This window comes from Podarcis gaigeae (genome assembly GCF_964106915.1).
Source record: "Podarcis gaigeae genome assembly, chromosome: 1".
Taxonomy (NCBI): domain Eukaryota; kingdom Metazoa; phylum Chordata; class Lepidosauria; order Squamata; family Lacertidae; genus Podarcis; species Podarcis gaigeae.
The window spans coordinates 111,053,708-111,075,063 of NC_139678.1; the positions used below are offsets into that span (position 1 = coordinate 111,053,708).

At 44.6% G+C, this 21,356-nt stretch overlaps 1 protein-coding gene across 1 annotated transcript in view; it reads right to left on the reverse strand.

The window, feature by feature from the left end:
• The window catches only part of ITGAV (integrin subunit alpha V), a 65,075-nt gene that overhangs the window by 31,070 nt on the left and 12,649 nt on the right, over nucleotides 1-21,356 (reverse strand). Inside the window, exons 3-11 of the mRNA XM_083706209.1 lie at nucleotides 10,302-10,393; nucleotides 8,871-8,985; nucleotides 5,790-5,851; nucleotides 4,611-4,656; nucleotides 3,329-3,454; nucleotides 2,440-2,484; nucleotides 2,065-2,108; nucleotides 1,908-1,964; nucleotides 1,274-1,326 (exon numbers count right to left, since the gene is read on the reverse strand). Coding sequence (XP_083562335.1) covers nucleotides 1,274-1,326; nucleotides 1,908-1,964; nucleotides 2,065-2,108; nucleotides 2,440-2,484; nucleotides 3,329-3,454; nucleotides 4,611-4,656; nucleotides 5,790-5,851; nucleotides 8,871-8,985; nucleotides 10,302-10,393 — 640 coding nt within the window. The remainder of the gene's footprint in view (nucleotides 1-1,273; nucleotides 1,327-1,907; nucleotides 1,965-2,064; nucleotides 2,109-2,439; nucleotides 2,485-3,328; nucleotides 3,455-4,610; nucleotides 4,657-5,789; nucleotides 5,852-8,870; nucleotides 8,986-10,301; nucleotides 10,394-21,356) is intronic.

A 21,356-nucleotide genomic window follows, 5' to 3' on the forward strand; every position in this document is an offset into this window, starting at 1 on the left:
AGAGCAGCAATGTAACGTGGATCCTGAAAAATATGTGCCTGCATGAGGAACCCCAGTCCTACAATAAACACCTGTCTAGAAACATTCTTAGAACTATAGGTTCACATCACTGACAGCTGCAGTCTAGCCAAGTGAAGTACTTTTAAGGTTCAAAGGTTTGGTGGTTTGAAAACGATGAAAATTGCAGGTGCCTAATGCTGAGTGGATCATTCCCACTGTATGCTTTTAGTTTTGTTCCTTTGGCTTAAGAATTTATAAAAGTGAAGATTCCAACAATCCTGTGTGCATGCATAGAATCCATTCACCCACACAGTTAAGGGGTGTGTGGGCTTTGCCAGTGACAGCCTGTAGTGTTTTTCTGGAATGGCGTTCTGGGGGGGTCATTTTTCTGTAGGGTAGGGAGGCAGAAAAGCTTCACCATGTATGCAGTGTAGCCAACGGGTTGTAGCCAACTAAATTCTACTTAGGACTCAGCTATACAGCTGCAAACAAAACATTCTAAGTATGTTGTAAAGTGCATTATACAAATGTGACACTAGGTGGTGATGGTGAGCTATGTCAAATTCAATATATTTTTCAAAACTTTTTTTTAAAAAAAATCAAAGTGTTTTTTATATGTGTGTAGATTTTACCTCAGAGTAGGTAGTACTGGGCCTAAGTTAATAATGCCCATTAATTTCAGGGGATCTGCTCTGAGTATGAGTAACCATGGATATAACCCAAAAATTTCTGCCCAAAGACACCGAGAGCAATTAGAATGCCAGAAGACATTTAAATGCGTCATCACACAATATGATTTAAAAGAAAATCAGCTAATCTATCCCACAAAATGAGCTGTGTCATTCATTCTCAAAAGGGCATCTGTCAGATATACCTAATGCATGGAATGAGAGGGGAGGAAAGGGAAAATAAAGGAAGAAGCGAGGTAAAGAATTGAGGGAGTTGCATGGGAGAAAGGGATGATGACACAAGATCTGTGCTTAGGAACCTCCAGAATTACAAGCACGCCACTCTCGAGGGATTCATAGCTATACTATGTATAATGTCTTCACAGGACAATTAAGCCATGCATGAAATGTTTAGAGATTTATATACCAAGCACTCCAGATAAGATGCATGCAGGGACCCCAGCAGAACAAGCCAGCAGAAGAAACTCTGTGTGCGTCACTGGCTTTCAATTAATCTTTGCAAATCTTCTATTTTTATCCTAAACAAGATTTTTTTTTTAAGGCAAGCAATTCTTTTCAGGAAGAATGAGAAAAGCATCACTTACTCATCCCCATTGATATCTGTGGCAGCTACAGAATATCCAAAATATGCAGCCATCTGGGAGATAAGATTAAACAGAAAAATGTTGCATTTTATGTAAATACTTCAGTAAAGATATTTCGGAATTAGTGACTCAATAAAAGCTCCCTTGTTTCTCGGATGTGCTTAGCTGTACTGTATATGTTATTTTGGAATATTATTTCTTTCTCATAATAAAGTTTTTTTTTAAAATTGTTTAAAAAAAGGTCCCTTGCCATGCATTCTTTAAAGGCTTTGGATTACTCCTCCCACTTTTGCCTCTGGCTCCAGCCACAACTGTCATGTGGTTCTTCTATGCTAAAAGATGCACCCCCCTATAATTAATCAAGAAAGAGGATTTCTCTAACCAAAGAGCAGCTCTTTATTTCAAAATAATCTCGTTGATTTCAGGCACACTTGGTCAACAACCATATATGCTGCCAGTTTGAACTGATGTGATCAGGGGTAGATTGCTTATGGTTATGTTTCACTGTTCTTAAAACAACTCCCAAATCAACATTCTCTGATTTGCTGTAGGTTACTTTGTGAATTTATAACACCTAGATTCCACTAACCAATGATAGATAATATAAATCAAAACATTGAAGAGAAAACCATACCTGCTCTCCAGTAAAGTTATACATGGACGCCATGGTGTCTCCATTATAAATAGACACCTGCATGAAAAAGATATAACTTAACATCTGCACTGCACAATATTTTAGAAGTTGCTGGGATAATACCAGCACTGAAAAGTATATTATGTAAGTTCCTTACCATGCCCAAAGTTCTGGCTGCTCTTGGGACCCCAGAGACAAAATCTGAAAATAAGAAAGACGACATGACCTATATGGATAGCAGTCAATGACCTTCAGAAACATTTTCCATTTAGGCCGCCATTCTGCCAATAGTTGCACATAGGTAAGGACTCTTGACTTTATCCTCCTTTAATGAGCTACAAGACTGTAGCCTTAACTAGGTCCAGTGGTAACCTAGGAGCTATGCAGAAGCCCCACAGTCCCTACTAAAGAGTGCTTAAAATTTACCAAAGACTTGCAAAACAGGGATGAGAGGTGAGATGTTAGCAAACAATAATGGAGCCGGGGCAAGCAAAATCTTATCAAAGAGGGAGCAAAAGTTAATAAGCCATACCTTCTATGCCATCATGGCTGAAATCTCCCACAGCTACTGAATAACCTGTCAAACATGAAAGGGGTAATCATGACTTATCAATGCACATGACCTATTACAACCTTAAATAAATACCAAGAGGCAGTTTCCCCTGCATCTATTCAGGTCTGTGGATCTGGCTGCTTATGTTTTAGCCATCCCAATTAGCTAATCCGATTCTCCTACTTTTGCTTGATGGGGAGGGGGAAGGAGGTGTTGGTGGCTCAGAGACCAGGGACAGAGAGGCTGCCAGCTTTGCAGGCAAGGGGTGACATAACTGAGGGGTGAGCCCTTTGGGGGTGCTGCAGAAAGAATGTAGTTGGTTTAGGGAGCTATGGACTCAAAAAGGTTGAAAACAAAGAACAAAGCTTTCCAAACTGTGTGTCGCGACACATCAATGTGTTGGCTGCAGGGTGTAGGTGTGTTGTGTGACCCCCCCCCCGCGCTCCTTCCGGGGCTGGAAAGGGGTGAGTTTAACCTCTGGTTTGCTAGTAAAACTGTGTTGTGAAATGATGCATGTCTAAAAAATGTGTCACCAATATGAAAAGTTTGGAAAGCTCTGCCCTAGAAACTCACTAAACCACCAACGTGTGAGGCAAGAGCAGCTAGAAAGCAAAACAAACTTTGGAGAAACAAGCCATGGTTTACCTGATCATCTGTGGCACAGTTCATCATTAACTCGTGGTTTGCTTTACAAACCATGGCTTAAACAATTGCTTAGCATTATGGGTCATTCACAAGGGCATTTTGGCACCTGCTTAGTACTAGCTTTCACTAATATCACTGGATGGGGAGGGAGGAATGAAGAACCTCAGACTCAGTCTTACAAGGAACACAATTCTTACCAGTGTTTTACTCTCAAGTAACCTACCCAAGTAGCTGTCATCGAAAGCAGCATTAGCCGACCGCGTTGCTAACTGGCTGTCATACTTGGTAGTGTAGACTTTAGGGTTGTATTTTGACACAATCTCAGCCACTTTATCAGAAATGAGCTGGCCTGTTGGGTACCAAGTAGAAGAGGGGACATAAAAACACAGACGGAGCTATTAGACGATACTTGCAGTCTCCTAGTTCACATTAGAAAAAGACAAATGGAAGCAAGGAGCTGGGAGTAAAAATAAGCAACTTGAAACAACTTCTTTATTAAATTGATAGTTACTGAGGAGAAAGATTCTATAATGATAGACACGTTAATCTGTTGCGTTAAAAAACTACAAAGTTTCTCGTGGCGCTTTGAAGAGGGAGGGTGGAATTCAAGATAGCACAAAGGGGGTTATGCACACGGGGAATGAGGTGTACTCACATGACGGGAGTTTGCCTCTTCTGCTCCCCCTAAACCTGTTCTGGGGGTTCCTCCCAATCCCCTGAAGCAGATTCCAGGGTTGTGGGGTAAGGAGGGGGGGGGAGAGACCCACTGAGTGAGCAGAACTCATTCCTAACAAGTAACAACTTAGTCCAATCAAACCCCAATTTATTTATTGCAGCATAAGCTTTCATAGGCAGGCATTTAATTCATCAACTGCATGAAGAACCAAGACATTACATTACACATTACATTACATTACACGCAAATATGTATAACTAAACCCCAATGGAATCCACCCTGCTCCATCCCAGAAAAAGCCACTTTAGGATTTGAGCAGAAACACAGCCAGGGGAGATGCTTGGCCCTTTCCACTTCTATTTCTCCAAATGCCCCCCAGCTGCTTTTCATCACAGGATTCCAAATACATGCTTGCAAAGGCAGTGCCGTAGCTACGGGGGGCAAGCTGGGTTTTTTGCCCTAGGTGAAGCCTCCAGAGGGGCATCACTGAGGCTGCCAACCTCTCTCTGTGTGTACGCAAATGCTTGTGTGTGGGGTGCCATATTGGGTTTTTGACCTGGGTGAAATAAAGCCTAGTTTTGCCCCTGGCAAAGGTAAAGTCTTGCAAGGGTCAGGAAACCTGCAATGGAAAACGCAGCTGCGAGGGACAGTTTGAAGCAGAGAAACAGCTGACAGCAAAAGTCACCACTTCTCCACTCAAAATCACCCCCCTCTTCAATTAACCTTGCCAGAAAGGAAACTTGTTGCATATGGTTTATTTTGCTAGTGTCCTTAATAGGACAGCAGAAGATTAAATAGAATGGTCAGCTTTTTACCAGCTGTGTCTCACCTTGCCAGTAAAAACTTCCAGGTCCTCCAAGAAGTACTCTATCTCCCTGGGGTAAGAGTGGAAGGAAAAAAATATGTAAGTTTCTTTTCTTGTTACTTCTAAGGCAGGGGACAGGGACGTTTTCAGCCTGGTGGAAGACAGACGGCTCAAATTCCCACCAACTGCTATTCTACACTCTCTCACAATTACCTTAACATTCCATACTTCAAGCAATCTTCTCCCCATCCCCCTCTGAATGCAAACCATAAACACAATTTAGTACAAAAAAAATTAACCTAACCGCAGTTCCTAGTTTGGACATATTGAGAAACTGTGGCTAGTTTAAACCAGGAAACAGATGCTTCCTGTTGAACCTTAAGGTTCCAGCAGGCTCGTTCCTGTAACAATAAACTATGGTTTAGCACTATATCCAAACAAGGTAATTGTATTCAGTGCCCTTCAAAATTCTTTAAATCGCTATCCAACCCAATGCCCTCTGGATGTTGAGAACTACAACTTCCCATCATCCCTGACCATTGGCCGTGCTGGCTGGGGCTGATAGCATAAACCATTCCTGTTTGTTTCTTTTTTTCCTCCATTATCTGGTGATCAGATATACTGCTTCTGCGTGCGGAGGTTCCATTCTTTAAGTCAGAGATGGAGAAGCTGTGGCTTTTCAATTGTCATTGGACTCCCAACTCCCATCAGCATGGCCAATGGTTGGGAACGATGGGAGTTGTAGTTTAGCAACACCTGAAATGCCACAGTTCCCCTATCCCTGCTTTAAGAATCTGCACCTGTTGTTGCACAGTGAAATAATGACAGAGACCAGTATATATATTCTGATTTTCAGACTAATTAGTGTTGTTAAAAGACAAAGGCAAATGGAAATTCTTAAATACATTGTTATATTCTGTAGAAGAATTAACCCAGTAGGAGAGATAGCATCTCCTTCTTATTAATTTCTATTCTTCCCTGATTTGCTCACATGCTCTTTGAAATCCTGAGCTGAATAAATGATTTCTGTCTAGCAGGCTACATCCAGATGTATAAATCTAAGCCAACAGGAGTGAAGTGTAAGAAGCCCCTTGAAAAGCTGTTCTGACAGATATGCCTTTATAGAATTGATTTCTGTAGACTCTTTCTCCTTTGCTGTCAGGTACTGAAAAAAAGGAAGATGTACAGTTATAGCTTCCCTACCTGAGTAAAGTCAATGCTGAATCCACCTTGACAAAAGCCCTGTCCTTCAGCGTCAATGCTTGCTGTGAGAACAAGAGAAATAGGAAACAATAGATGGGGAAGATGTTTAACACAAAACCCTGTGCATAATAGTGTCAAGAAAGACCTTGATCCGGAACAACCACTGCTCTAAGCCAAGCTGCCACGTAACTTCCTCTTGTTCTCTTCAAATGGGGGGAAAAAGGTACTTAAGATGCTTACCTGGGAGATGCCCTACCTGGTGAATTGGTGCTGGCTCCCCATTGGCCAGAAAGAGTCAGAGGTCATTTCCTCAAAAGAGAGAGCCTTTAAAAAGCTGAGCTGCCCTTGCAGGTGGGCTCCACCAGCACCAGGAAGCTGAACATCCTCACTGCCTACTCATATGTAGACTAGAAGTATTATCTTTAATGGCTAGGCTAGGATTAGTCCAGTTTTTAGAGCCACAGTGCTCTGGCTTATTTTTGGTGGCAGCAAGTACCGTATCTTGAGACCCAGCTGGAAGTACTGCAGGGCTGTTGTGCAGTAGCCAAGCAAGCAAGCAGGTCTGAGAGGTTCTCCTGAGTGACAATAGAGAGAAGGGGAAGGAGGGACCTCCTCTGCTTCCCTTGCCCATCCTTCCTTCTCTCTCACTGGTGCTCCTCCTCAGCCACTGCCCACTGGTCTCACATAGTGTGAGTCTGTTGCCGCTTGGCCCCCTCCACCACCCTGACCTCTCCTCTCCCCCTCCCCACTCGTGGGTGAGAGGCTCGAGCTGTGGCTCAAGTCGCCCTGAGAAATGGCCGTCTACCCCCAATGGCCCTGCCTGTCTATGTGAGTCAAGGGGAAGAAAGGAGCCTGGGTGGTGATGGAGTCAGGAGGCAGAATGCAGGGAACCCCCACTCCACAAAGGGGGGGGGAGGATTTGGTGTCATGAAAGTGTGTGTGCCCCCCAATCCCCACCCCAATGCGTACTTTATTTTGCCTGACCTGTCCTGTATTTTGCCCAACCCAAAGTGGCAGCTCCATCCCAGACCCATAGAATTGTAGAGTTGGAAGAGACCCTGAGGACCATATAATCCCCTGCAGTGAGCACCAGGATTAGAAGGGGAGCTCTGCCCAGTCACCCCAGACGCAACCGAGCTATGTATCTTGTGGTTTAGCCATTCCCCACCGCCCTTTTTAAGACTCAGTCCAGCCAGGCAGCACAAAGAGGTTTAGTGGGGCTCTGGTCTGCTGATATGGTTCATTTGGCTTTGGGTCTCATAATCTGTGCAGGCCTGACCTACGCTGGTCAGAACAGAATACCCCCCCCCCCATTGTTAAGGCCAACACAATCAACACAATCGATCCAAAGGGCTCTGCCTGTTTCTAAACACATTAAGTACGAAATCTAGCATGGCGAGTATATGCTGCTTTTCTTCTCTATTTACAGATCAGCAACCTACAAACAGCTTTGAGATGTCGCCTGCCTTTAAAACAGGAAAAGAAAGGGAATTCCAGAGCTAATCCCTCGCATGCCACGAGACAGCCCAAGGAGGCTTTCTTATGATGTGGTTAATCCCTCTGAATACAGAGCTTTATAACAGAAATGCTAACAGTCTCTTATCGGTATTGCGGTGTATAACAGAGTGCACATTTCACTTAGGGCATTCCGTGCACCTTTGATCCTGGGAATGACTCTGGAATGCACTCTCCCTCTCTGGGCTCTTGCTGTTTAAATAGATTGTATGCATGTGCACACAGGGGTAGAGGGTTAATTTTGATCACCACTGGGGATGCACTAAATGCGTCTGTTCTAGTTCGGAAGTAATTTGGACCTACTGGGTTCCCCCCCTTTTTTTAACAAAATCAGCTGGATATCCAAGTTTGGTGTTCCAGCTTAGCTGGAATAATAACCTTTTGTGACCTGGAAAGTCACAGGGGCTGTAGTAGATGGTTCTGCCCAAACAGGATGCAGCTTACATCCCAGCTGTTGGAGCCAAGCTACATGATCAGCAGCTCTGCATGATGTATCTGTTACTGGAACATATTGCAGGGTGCTTCCTTGTGTAAAAAGCAACAACACATATTGTACATACAGACCAGTAACCTTTTCTAAGACCTACTAGTTGTTACATAGGCAAGGGGCTTGCTATTATTATTTTGCAAGAAACCATCTAAACATTTATTCTCCTGATTGTAACAACTTTCCTACCTTGCCAAAAAAAACGGGGTTTTTTTGAAGGGTGGAGGAGTGATCCTAGTACCCCTTTGGTTTGTTCTTTTCCGTACACACCAAGGTCATGACTAGCCTTCAACAGAGGCTGCCATTTACAGGTTTTTATTTTTGTTTTAAAAAAGATACAGTGCCGAACCACACATATAACATCACACGTCATTTGGCCCTTAGCCTTCCCAGTCGTTTGGCACAGTCCCATTGCAGTGACTCTGCATTAAAAATCAATGAAAGAACCAAGCCCAACAGATTATTGCTATCATCATATTTCCACTTCTATCTTCAGATCCCTACGAAATTTCTACCTGCTGTGAAATTTGGAACCAGACTGAGCATTCAATTTATCTGCAGAGGATCCTATCATCTCGCAGGTTTTGTTTTTGTATGACCACGCACCCTAGTTCTAGAACCACCAATGTGACACCATAGCATTCTCAGATACGTTCTTCCCAAGTGCCTGCCAAGGTTTCCTGCCCCTCTGATTTTTTCCCCCAATGAGCTTTTTTTTTTTTAAAAAAAAAAAATTTGTTTGGTTGGTTGTGTATTTGGGGAAGGGGTAGCCTGCTTTCTTTGCTTTTGTGTTGTATTTGTTTTGGAATGTGTCTAGATGTTTTTCCTGTTATTTTGTGGGAGAAGGGCTCTGATCATCGCCAGTTTTCCATTTTGTGGTGACCGCAAGAGGTTCTTAGATTTCTATATATTCCCCTTGGGCCCCAAAAGGCTGGGGACGGCTGCCTTAAACCACTTTTGCAAAGATGTGGGTGCGGGTGTGTTTCTTCCACACACCTTAAAGTTGTGCTTATAATACGGCAGCACACAGAAAATAGATTCAGGGCTGTAATTACAATAGCAAGACATTCTCCACATACTTGACCTGCAGGGAGCGTATTCAAAAGCTTTGGACCCGTCATGAAGATAACATGTTCCCACAGGCTCCCTCTCTGCTTTCTGTTCTGTTCTCCAGTGGTACAATGGGGCACACGCCTGCGGGGGAAGCAAAATGGCAGCATTTAGAAAGCTCTTTTAAAAAGTCCACCATTATACTTGGTGCAGTGAGAGGCTGAGAATCAATGGGGGGGGGGATGCTTTTGAAAAGGGGACAAACAATGCTTGCCTCAGCCAACCATAGAGAGGGGGAACATCTGCCTTGTCTGCAGCTTAAGCAAAGTCACTCAGTCTGGTGAAGGCAAATGAGGTGCTTCGCAAAGTGATTTGGCTGAAGTTTCGCAAAAAAATAACAAGAAGGGAAGGAAAAGAAACGACGCAAACAAAAACTTCCTCACGTCAGCTAACTTTCAGGGCGCCCTAGCCATTAATTTCCTGGCACCACCCAAGCACCAAGGCTGTGTCAGCATCTGCCTCAGCCTGTAGCTCAGTTAAGCTGCTGCTGCATGGAAGTGCTCAAGTGATCCAAGCAAACACTTGAAGGAATGGGTGCTCATTGACTGTGCAGTAAGGTGCTGGGCAGCTGGAGGAAGTCCATCTATCTAAAGGCCAGGGAGTGCACAAAGGTCTGTCAAACTATGGTACCCTACATATATTGTTGGACTCCAACTCCCATCAGCCCAAGGCACCACCATCAATGGTTAGGGATACTGGGATCTGGAGTCTAGCAACATCTGGAGAGCACGTCGACTGTCTCTGTGCTATAACATAGCTGAAAAATGTTGGGGCCTTTGAATTCCTCCAAACCTGTTGATGGTGCCCTCCTTATGTGTGAATGGTGCTGTTTTGGCTGTGTAAGAACGGGCACTCACAGAGTTCACCGTTAGCATATACAGATGCAGCACGGCAATAAAATGCTGCAGCGTGGCGTGCTTCTGTTGAGGGCTCCAGCTACTCCATGCCATCTCTCTGAAAACACCCTGCTTTCCACCACCATAATCAAATTGTGAGTCTGTCTTTTTTAGGCCCACTGAGCATTCCAAGTCTCTGTTGGGCTGTTTGGGTCCCCTGCTCCCCCAGTTCTTTAATTTCTCTACTGATATCTATGGACATCTTCTCCATTTGAATCAGGGAGTGACCTATCAGACACTATCTTCTCCCACCTACTTAATTAAAAGGCTGCCTCCCCTCAGTCTCTCAACATCCCATGGGACAGTTTGAGTGGATTCTGCCTGCCACCAACAATTCTGCTGATTTTTTTGTACATTGGAGTTACCCTGAGCTTGCTGATTCTACTCTCTTATGAGTGGGTGGTGTACAAAGACGTTAATTGATACTCAATCAATTTGATTGATTGACTTGTAAATAGATATAATGATAACGGCATGCAATAAACACTGAAAATGAAGGCTTACCAAAATTTTGTCATCTTTCGATCTCACCGATGCGCCAAACCATTGATGGGACTTGAATTCCAGAGGATCGTTTTTTGCAAAATCTCTGTTGCCTAGAAGACAAACAACCCCGTCACGGAGCTATGAAAATGACATTTCAATGTTGTAACATCTGAACACTGCTCCTGGTATCCCCCGCAGAGGACCTTAAGGTACATGAATAACCATAGTTTAGAGGTCCCGGGCCCTAAGGAAGTCAGACCATCCTCCACCAGGGCCAGGGCCTTTTCAGTGACAGCTCTGACCTGGTGGAATGCTCTGTCCCATGAGACTAGGGCCCTTCAGGATTTAACCTCCTTCCGCCGGGCCTGTAAGACAGAGCTATTCTGCCTGGCCTTTGATTTGAATTCAGCCTGATCTTATATTTCCTTTCTCTTCTCTCCCCATCCCCTTTTTATGAAGATTACCCAATCTGAGACCCCACAGCTAATTCTCCCCTGGCCTCCCCGCTGGCCCAAGTAGGACTAATTCAGGCAGCTACCCCGGGTGACTATCTAATGCCTATTGGATGGATTTCCCCCAAATTGATTTTTGAACTTTGAATTTTATTGTTATTCATGCTTTTATACTGTATTTTATGCTGCTTCTATGTTGTATTGCAATTAAGTGTTTGCTAAGTGACTGTTAAAGTGGTACCCATGAGTTTTAAATGTATGGTGCACGTGTGACCCTATTCAAGCATTCCACTTATGTGTTGATTAAACACATGAGAGGGAACAGCAAGAGTGCTAGGTCTCCACCCAATCTTCCACAAGTTGCAGAGCAAACCTATGCAGTTCAGAATTTCCTGCACTTACAGAGGCTCTCTGTGTGCTTTAGAATCTAGAGGTCTAAATTGTGCAGTTCACCCTCCAGCTTGTGAAAGGCAATGGGGATGGCTGCCAAATGTGGTGGTGGTGGCAGAGCTTAGTGTGCTTATTCACATGTGTGAAGAAGAGCATTTGCAAAACTGTTTGAAGTTCTCCTATCTGTGGTGTTTGAGTTGGCTCATTCACACACCAAGGAACCATGCATTCATCAACAGTGATAATGTTGCCCATTGTCAGCCTACTAGATTACAAAGACCTGAATCACCTATTGAAAAAAACACGGTATCTGTTAAAAGACTTGCCTCTTCTCAAAGACAGAATGGCACCTTAGAAGCTGTGCCTAGCTGTCTGGGATCAGTGATAATGGACAAGGTCTCCATGAGATGAGGATATGGCTCCAGTCTAAAGGTCCTCATTATCTTGGTGGAAGTGACCCTCATAACTTGATCACCATGCTGGGAACATAGGAAGATGCCTTATACTAGATCAGACTATTTAGTCATCTACACCAGTGTTCCGAAACTTGGGTCTCAAGCTGTTTTCGGACTACAACTCCCATAATCCCTAGCAAGCAAGACCAATGGTCAGGAATGATGGAAATTATAGTCTGAAAACAGCTGGAGGCCAAAGTTTAGGACACACTGATCTACACCAATACTGTTTACTCTCATGCAAATGTCTCTCGAAGGAAGGGATGGGGAACTTCCAGGTGGTACTAGACTCCAGCTTCCATCTGTCCCAGCCACATAGCCAATGGTCAAGGATGATGGGAGTTACAATCCCATCTGGAGAGTACCCGGTTCCCCATTCGCTAGGGAACCCTAGGGTCTCTGGTAAAGGTATTTCACATCATATACTACCTGATTCTTTTAACAGGAGATGCCAGGGGTTGAATTTGACAAATGTGCTGTGCTACCACTGAACTATGGTTTCACCCCCAAAGGGAGTGCATTCTCATAACAGCCCAGCCAGAATCTACCCAGTTCTGGAGACAGATTGTGAAACCTTTCTTCCAACTTTCCTTAGTTGCTGCTGAAGGATGCTCAGGCAGGGGTTAACGATCACCACTTTTCCCAATGAAAAGGAATAAATATAGGACCTTGTTAGGCCTGTTGAACTCTGCATTCACAGTATCTTTTGAATACATCAAGGGGGCCAATAAATATTTCCAGAACCTGCACCCTACCCCCAGGCTTGGCCAACAAGGCAGATGTCTGTGTGACTCACCAGCTACATCAGCTTAAATTTTTGTAATCTATCTCAAAAGATTAGCTTTTGACTAACAACACTGCACTTCCCACCCTGCTCTATGTCATCCACCAGGGTGACCAAGTCAATTTTTGTCCCTAAACCATTCTGAAGCCAAGACTGCCTGGAGTTGAGAAGATCTCACCTGCTCCAAAGCCTTGTTGACAAATTCTGGCACTGTTTCATTAGCTAAGCTGTGTTCACATTTCTCTGGACACAAACCACATAATATTCTGTGGGATATTCTCAAAGAATAGGGCTGCAGTATTGCATCTGTCCATGAAGATGGCCTTGCCAGAATACAACCCAAAGCAAGGCCATCTTCAAAGGTTATGCAAGCACCACTTATCATGGTTCTCACGAAAACAAGAGAGCCATGATTAAGAATGATCCTCTCTTCTACGAGTCAGCAGCTCCACAGTAATTCAGCTCAACTGCTGGCGACTAATCTAAACTCCTTTGTATGCTATCCACCTTGTAAGGAAATCTCTGCCTCTTTAGGCATATTATTGCTTCCTGTCCGGGAAATCCTGGAGAGAAAGGTTTCCGTCTTTGCTGGCAAGCCGAAACAAATAACAGCTGGTTTAAAATCTTAGTAGGATTTTATAACCATGCGGCAAAGGGATGGGTGAAGATCTACCACTTTACATTCCACACCGTCATGTGTACAAAATCTTTAGCAGGGAGCTATTGAGGGTCTTTTCAGACAAGAAGCAAAGCTCTCCATCTAATCATAAGTTGATTCGTTTTTAATGCAGGAAGTTTACTTATAGGGTTGCAGAGCTGGCTGTAGAAGATGCTAGATTAATAAAGATTTTGTAGTTCTTACAACACAATTCAGAAGGAAGGAAGGAAGTTTCTGGACATAATGCTCAGTGGGGCTAATTTCTAGGATAAGTGTGTACAGGTTTGTAGCCTCAATTTGTTAAACTGGAAGCGCCATTGACTGGTCTGAATGGCCATAGCCAGATTTTCAGTTATTAGTCCCTTCTAGATGCATTGCCTTGATTGCACTTGTTTTAATTTGCCTCGGTATGTAATATTGTGATAGGTATGGCCACAATACAGCTTTGGCGGCCAGCTATATAAGGTGGGGGGAAATGAAACAGAATAAAATAACTCGAAAGTGGCATTTCTTCACAAGTGCATTATGGACTGTTATCATTCTCCTATTCTTGATATAATATTGTAGGAGCCTGCTACTTTACAAACTGTACACCAATTGATATGTGTGTGCATCTGCGTGCGCATGCACATGCGTGCAGAATTAAGTAAAAATGTGTGATAAACTGGAGCATACTGAGGTATATGCTATGGTCGGTGCACATAATGATCTCCATGAGGCTTCTGTGCTTTTTCTGGACAGAAGCACTTAAAATAGCCCGTACTTGGTATTTCAAGAACGATTTTTCACTCACTTCCAAACTTAAGATCTAACGTTTCAGTGCAAGCAAGCAAACAAAACAAAAGCTCTGTGCCTAAGACCAGAAAGTGCAACTGAAATTTGCTAGAATCTTGGCATAAATGTAAGAGTACATTGCAATAGTTTCCAGATTTTCTGCCTGCAGGTGATTTTTTTTAAACACTAGCCTCTTTGCTGAGGAATCTTAAGTCACACGGCGCCTGAGGAAGATTCTTGAACATGTCCTGGGCTGCACATTCAGTTTATGCATAGCTCTGGTTAGGTCTGGGCTTAGGGCTTCCTTTCCTCAATGTGGACTGATGTTTCAGCTGAGATTCCTGCATTTGCAGGGGGTTGAACTAAATGACCCTTGGGGTCCCTTCCAACTATACAAGTCTATGATTCTATGCCTTACTCTATACCATATTGCTTTCTGGCTGGAGATTTCAGTGCTACATACTCTTCATACTCCCTTCTGGCTCTATATTGTAGAGAAAGATCAGCCTTAGTTTGGGGAAGTTTGTCTGGCTAACTTCCCAGCTGAGGAACCTCTGGTTTCCCTGGGAGAGTTTGAAAACCAACACCTCTCTTGGAAGCAAGCCTGATGATTGAAGAGCAAGAAAAAAGGTGCTTCTTCAAAAGCATCTCTTCAGCTAATGGAAAGGCAAGACATGACCTGTTCCTCAAGGCAGTATGTTTCATCGGCTTTTTCAGTCAGCGGCGGGGAGTGGCCTGCATCACAGCTGCCTCTTTAGCTCCTTGCTTGGGGTGCTTCAAACGCCAATACTTCCAGAGCACATTGTTGTTCTTAATTAGTCACGATTATTTATGGCATTTATAACCCAGTCTCCAAACTCAAACTAGCACCCAAACAGTTGATTGAAATACACAGCAGTAAAATCCATAAATCCAGTAAGCGTGTTAAACAGCAACCCTTCAACAGAGGAAACCAAATCTTAAAATCTGCCTGAAGGAAGAAATGATGTCTAAAAACAGGTAACAGGGTGTGTGGCTGTATCTGCAGTGGGAGTTTCATATCCGGGGGGCCAGTACAGCGAAGGCCCTGTTCTCTCCCCAAAGTGTCACCTTGGTAACAACCACACCCCCCCCCACATGTGAGCCTGTTGGGAGCAGGCAGCAAAAAGGGGCAAGGCTGCTGTGGTTGCCTCACCAAGATCTTCTCTCAGCCCCGGGCCCCTTAAAGCAGTTGGGCAAATGTTAACATTGGGCACATCACTGCTTAGTAACTTTCACAAGGGGAAATAATGGCAGCCAGCCTGGTGCCCTCCAGATGCTGTTGCCCTACAACTCCCAGTGGCCATGCTAGCTGGGGCTGATGGGAGTTGCAGTTCAACAATAAGGGACCCCTGAAAACAAGGGTCATGCAGCCCCACCTAGTCCAATAATCTGTCCTCACAGTGGCCAACCATAGCTGTCAATTTCCCCCTTTTTTAAAGGGAAATTCCCTTATTCCAAATAGGATCCCTTGCAAGAAAAGGAAAAAGTTGACAGCTACGTCCAGGCCAATTAGTTGCCTATGGGAAGCCTGCAAGCAGGCCCTGGGAGCAACAGCGCTCTGCAAGATGTGACCCAGCATTTCTCTTCTCTTCATGCAGCCCTTCAGATACATCAAAAATGCAAAAACTGAACCAGAGTCCCTGGCTGGCTAGGAAATCTAAGAAGAAATGGACTGCATGGGGTGGAAAGCCTAGCCAGAAGTCGCAGATTTATTGCATCTCCAGAGGGATCATTTATTTGCAGAGATGCTTCGTCTGCTTTTGTGCCAAGAAAAGACGGCTTGCGATGTTGCTGCCTCCTTCTCAGTTTGTTTAGAGGCCTTCCAATGTTAATATCTCCAGAGCGCATTGTTTAGCACAGCAGTCGTTGCAACATACACAATATAAATGAAAGCAAATGCTAGTCTTCGGAGGGCAGGGGGTGGAGGGAGGTGGAAGGCCTGTGGGTTGGCTGATCCATGTCTTTAAACGCGAGTCAGCCAGTGTAAAGTGTGGGGTGGTGTGCAATTTAAAGAGCAAAAGAGGTGAGCAGGTAAGGAATGCCAAATCTCTCCACCCACCAACCAAGCTCACCCCCTACAGTTTCAAGGGCTTGAATAGTGGAAGCAAATATAACTAAATAAAAAGCAGCTGAGGGAGAGACTTCTGGAGCAGGGGAAGGATGCAACACCACCATCAAGAGTGCCATAGGAAGCTGCCTTATACAGAGCCGGACTACATAGCTCAGTACTGCTTACATTGATGGGCAGGGGATCCCCAGGGTTTCAGATGAGGTATTTCTCTAGCCTTACCTGGAGAGGCCAAGGATTGAATCTGGGACCTTCTGCATGGAATCAGACGCCCTACCGTTCAACTCAACCTCTCCACTTTGCACTTTTAAAGAAATAGGCCTGCCACCCTCACATGCACTCAGCCTTCATTTAAACATGCATTCAGATAGCAATAGCCCTTACATGCTGGCGCACCCTCCAAGTATCTGTATTTTCCAGGGGCAGTCCCAGATTTACAGAAGCTGTCCTGGTTTCTGATTTGATCCCAGAATGTCTCACTTTTCCTTAGGATGTCCCTATTTTCATCAGAGAAATGTTGGAGAGCGTGAAGTTATGCAACAACTGAGCCAAGGAGATAAGTAACTATACAACCTTTAGAAGACACCTGAAGGCAGCCCTATATAGGGAAGCTTTTCTAATTTTTTATTGATTTATGTTTGATTATGTGTTTATATATGATGGAATCCACCTAGAGTGGCTGGGGCAACCCAGTCAGATGGGTGGGGTATTATTATTATTATTATCGACATCCCTATTTTCATCAGATAAATATTGGAGTGTGTGTGTGCTGAAAGAGCAGACAGGACCTCCTCCCCTTTGCCATGCTGATCACATCAGGTTTCTGCCCATTTGTGCAGGATGGAGGAAGGCGAATATGGTGCTCATCCAAGGAGGAGGATACCTGCACAATATGCAACATGACATGCATTGTGGAGGGGAGAGAGCATGCTTGCTCCTCAATCTGTGAGCATATATTGTTGCGTCAGGATAAATATATGAACTCGGCCTTCAGGATTTCCCGCTGGGCTGCATGGAACATCTCCAAGAACCGACAAGACATTCACAAGCATTGGTTTGCTGTGTAGGCATGTTCACAATAACACCGGCCATGCAGTCAAGGCCGCCCCAGGCTTTGCCACTGCTCTAGCACCAACCACATTTCAACTAGCCCTCACTGTAACTGCACAGCTCCTGCTTTGGGCAGCAAAGAACTGTTTCTTCCTCCAGAAACCTTTTAAAACACAAATAAATCATTCTATCTTGGCTAGTACGAGCAAGGCATTTTATCCTCCCATCTAGTTATGACTTGAGTAAACACAGTTTAAAACTATCCAAGCAGGAATCTCCTTAACCATGCGCACAATGACTCATGCCGGGAATTGCATGCTGTGGTGGAAAAGAGGCAGAGCTTATGTCCTTGCAGCTTTGCGTGAGGTATACTGGATTTAACAAGGGCCCCATAATAAATTAAGCGCATAGGTATACATTGCAACTTGCTTGAACCAAAATGAAGCCCAGGTGTTTTTCAACCAAATGTTCAACCTGTGCCATGGCACAAGGCATCAAAACTCTCTTATCTCAAATCAGACACTTGATTCATCTAGCTCAGTATTGGTCTATGCTGGCTGGCAGCAGATCTCCAATGTTTGAGGCTGGGGGCTCTCCCAGCCCTACTTGTCAGTGATCGAACTTGGGGCCTTCTGTATACGAAGCAGATGGCCTACCACTGAGCCCCAGCCCTTCCCATGCCCAACAGTGTTTTCTTTTTACTTGCACCACTATCAGTTTGTGAGATTACACTTTGGGGCTCCAATGTGAATGAGGAAGACGAGGAAATAAGGAAGTTGAAGCAAAAAAAGGCATCTTGACTGGGTCAGGTCAATGACCTGCCTCAGCCCTGCATCCTACTTCTGACAGTGATCTGTTCCAGACACTTCTGAAGGGTGTAAGGAAAGAAAGCACAAAAGTGCTAACTTGGCAACATAATTGTGACATCCAGTAGACATACCATAAAGTTTTTGTTTCTCAAATTCCCGCAACTTAAAAATGCTTTTAAAAAACAAACAGAAAATTCAGAAGGCATACAGATGTATGTCATCTGTAGTCATTTTCATCGTACATCAACTTCGTTGGACTGGTCATGTGGTTCGGATGCCTGATTATCGTCTTCCAAAGCAACTTAAGAATGGAAAGCAAAATACTTGTGGACAGCAAAAGAGGTTTAAAGATGCTCTCAAGGCAAATCTATTTTTAAAAATGCAGTATAAGCACAGATAATTGGGAAACATTGGCCTGCGAGGGCTCCAACTGAAGAACAGCCTCTACCAAAGGTGTAATGGGCTTTGAAGAAGCACAAATTCAGGACGAAAGGGAGAAACAAGCTAAGAGGAAGGCACATTTGGCAAATCCTCATCATAATCAACTCCTGCCCAGAAACCTATATCCCCACTGCGGAAGGACATGTGGATCCAGAATAGGCCTCCACAGTCACTGTTAAGACCGTGTTCATGGAAGACAATCTTACTCGGCTATGAGTGATCGCTAAAGAAGAAAGAAGGCAGCTATCTTCAGGAAATTTCCTCTGTATCCCAAAGCACATGATCAGAGGTTGGGATTGGTTTGCCCAATATATTTCTCATGGGTGTGCCACTTTAAAAGGTAAAGGTAAAGGTACCCCTGCCCGTACGGGCCAGTCTTGACAGACTCTGGGGTTGTGCGCCCATCTCACTTAAGAGGCCAGGGGCCAGCGCTGTCCGGAGACACTTCCGGGTCACGTGGCCAGCGTGACATCGCTGCTCTGGCGAGCCAGAGCCGCACACGGAAACGCCGTTTACCTTCCCGCTGGTAAGCGGTCCCTATTTATCTACTTGCACCCGGAGGTGCTTTCGAACTGCTAGGTTGGCAGGCGCTGGGACCGAGCAGCGGGAGCGCACCCCGCCGCAGGGATTCGAACCGCCGACCTTTTGATCGGCAAGTCCTAGGCGCTGAGGCTTTAACCCACAGCGCCACCTGCGTCCCAACAGCGCCACCTGCGTCCCACTTTACATATCCACAATTAAATTAATTTGGCAAATCCTCATCATAATCAACTCCTGCCCAGAAACCTATATCCCCACTGCGGAAGGACATGTGGATCCAGAATAGGCCTCCACAGTCACTGTTACATATCCACTTTACATATCCACAATTAAATCCATCTACCATTTTGTGCCTCAGTTGTCCTAGCTATATTAGATCCTTTCAGAGGTGCCACCTTCTCCAGAGGATTGAGGGGGCCCGACCTGACATTCTGACATCGCACACATGGCCCTCTGAACATCGAGGAGTCCCAGCCCCCTAAAAAAATAAAAATAAAATGGAGGGCCCCCCACAATGCATCAGCTGCCAGGAGCAAGCACCCTTGGATCTTTTGTTAATTCTTCTACAAGGTGCTCTGTCTCTTTCATCTGGGTTCAAATCCCTACTCAGCCATGAAGCTTGCTTGACAACTTTCAGCCAGCCACAGACTCTCAGGCTAACCTACATCCCAGGGTTGTTGTTAAGATAAAATGGAGTGGGTTAGAACCCATATATGCCACTTTGAGCTCCTTGGAGGAAAGTCGGGATATAAATATAATAGTAATAAATACAGGATCTTTGGCTTGCTCCCTCTATACTTTTTCCTTGTGTGTACTGCCTGTAGTTTCATAATAGCTTCAAAAACAGCTTTTTAAACAGCTTCAGTGAAAGATTTTGTCATATACACACTGAAAATCAACATATATTAAACCGTGTATCAGTTGCAACACTTTCAAAATAGGCTGGGAGTTTTGCAAGAAGCACGCTCCTTGCACAAATGTCATATCCTGTTTCACCATGTGTTGAAAAGCTTTGATCTGAACTGTAAAATTAAACCAGAGGAGAGGTCTGGCAGGACCCTCCAAGAAATGAGAAACTGCAATGTTTCTTCTTGCTAAAGGGGCCCCTGAGCATCCTTTGCTTCCTTTTGCATAACTTTAGTAAAGGATATCAAACTCAGTCACACAAGGGCCCAAATCCTGAAACACATCCACAAGACCTGTTAAACACAGCAGGACTTACTTTTGAGTAAAGATACGAGCAGAAGAGGGGTCATCTCATCTAGCATTCTGTTCTCACAGAGGCCAACCAGCTACCCACATGAAGTCTGCAAGCAGGATTTGAGTACAACAGCACTCTCCTCATTTGTAGTGCTCAGCAACTGGTATTCAGGTGCATGCTGCCTCCCAAAATGGAGGCAGAACATAGCTTTATCCTCCATGAACTGGTCTAAACCAGTGATGACCTAACTTGGCCCTCCAGCTGTTTTGGGACTACAATTCCCATCATCCCTGACCACTGGTCCTGTTAGCTAGGGATGATGGGAGCTGTAGTCCCAAAACAGCTAGAGGGCCAAGTTTGGCCATCACTGGTCAAGGCTTCTCAAACTTGGGTTTCCAGCTGTTTCTGGACTACAACTCCCATCATCCCTAGCTAGCAAGACCAGTGGTCAGGGATGATGGGAACTGTAGTCCAAAAACAGCTGGAGGGCCAAGTTTGAAAAACAAACAAACCCGGAACCTCTTTTAAAGCCATCCAGGTTAGCGGCCATCACAACATCTTGTGAAAGCAAATTCCATAGTTCGACTATGGTGAAGATATAATTTCTTTTTGACTGCCCTGAATCTTTCAACTCTAGCTTCATTTAACAAGTTCTTAGTATTATGAGAGATAATCCTTTCCCAGCATCCAATCCAGATGTGCAGGATTGTGCTGTTTGGGTCCAGGATGCCTGATCCCATGTCAAACCTCTAAAAGAACTTCACTTGTTGCTGTCACTGTCTAAGCTGGGTGGCAGTGAAGATGAGTCCCCTTGATTTGAGCTCTTTCCCTTGCTGGCAGCACTTTTCAACCTTTAGTCCCCAGATGCTGTTGGACTACAACTCCCATAATCCCTGACCCCTGCCTAAACCAGCAAAGGACAATGGGAACTGTAGTCCAAAAACACCTGGGGACCTAAGGATGAAGAACACTTACCTGGGGAGGCTCCTCTAACTAGCTCATATCACAGGAAGGTGATAAATACTTTCCTGCTCACATAAGGGTTTCAGTCAAATCAGCTGTTCCTAATATTATTTTATCAAAATCAGCTTGATTGGCTTCCTCTCTCCCTCCCGTTTTGTAGTGGATTCGGTGTTCTAAACGTTTTCGTTGGGGTTTTATATTTTGATCTCCTCTTTTGCTGCCACAGGAGCCTTTTGTGGGCTTGTTGGCAAGATGTTGTTTTTAGACTAAAGCTATAAATAGGAAAAGGACCTTCCCGTGACCCACCGCCCCCAAACGCAGCCTTTGAACAATGACACGCTGGATGAGTTCAGCTTCGTCTCTGCCAGCTTCCTCTGCCGTACGCCGAGAGAAGTCGGCACGCAGCTCCCCACCAATTCCCCCCCTTCCCAGACCCCTGGCACACATTTTCCGCATGAGTTCTCGGC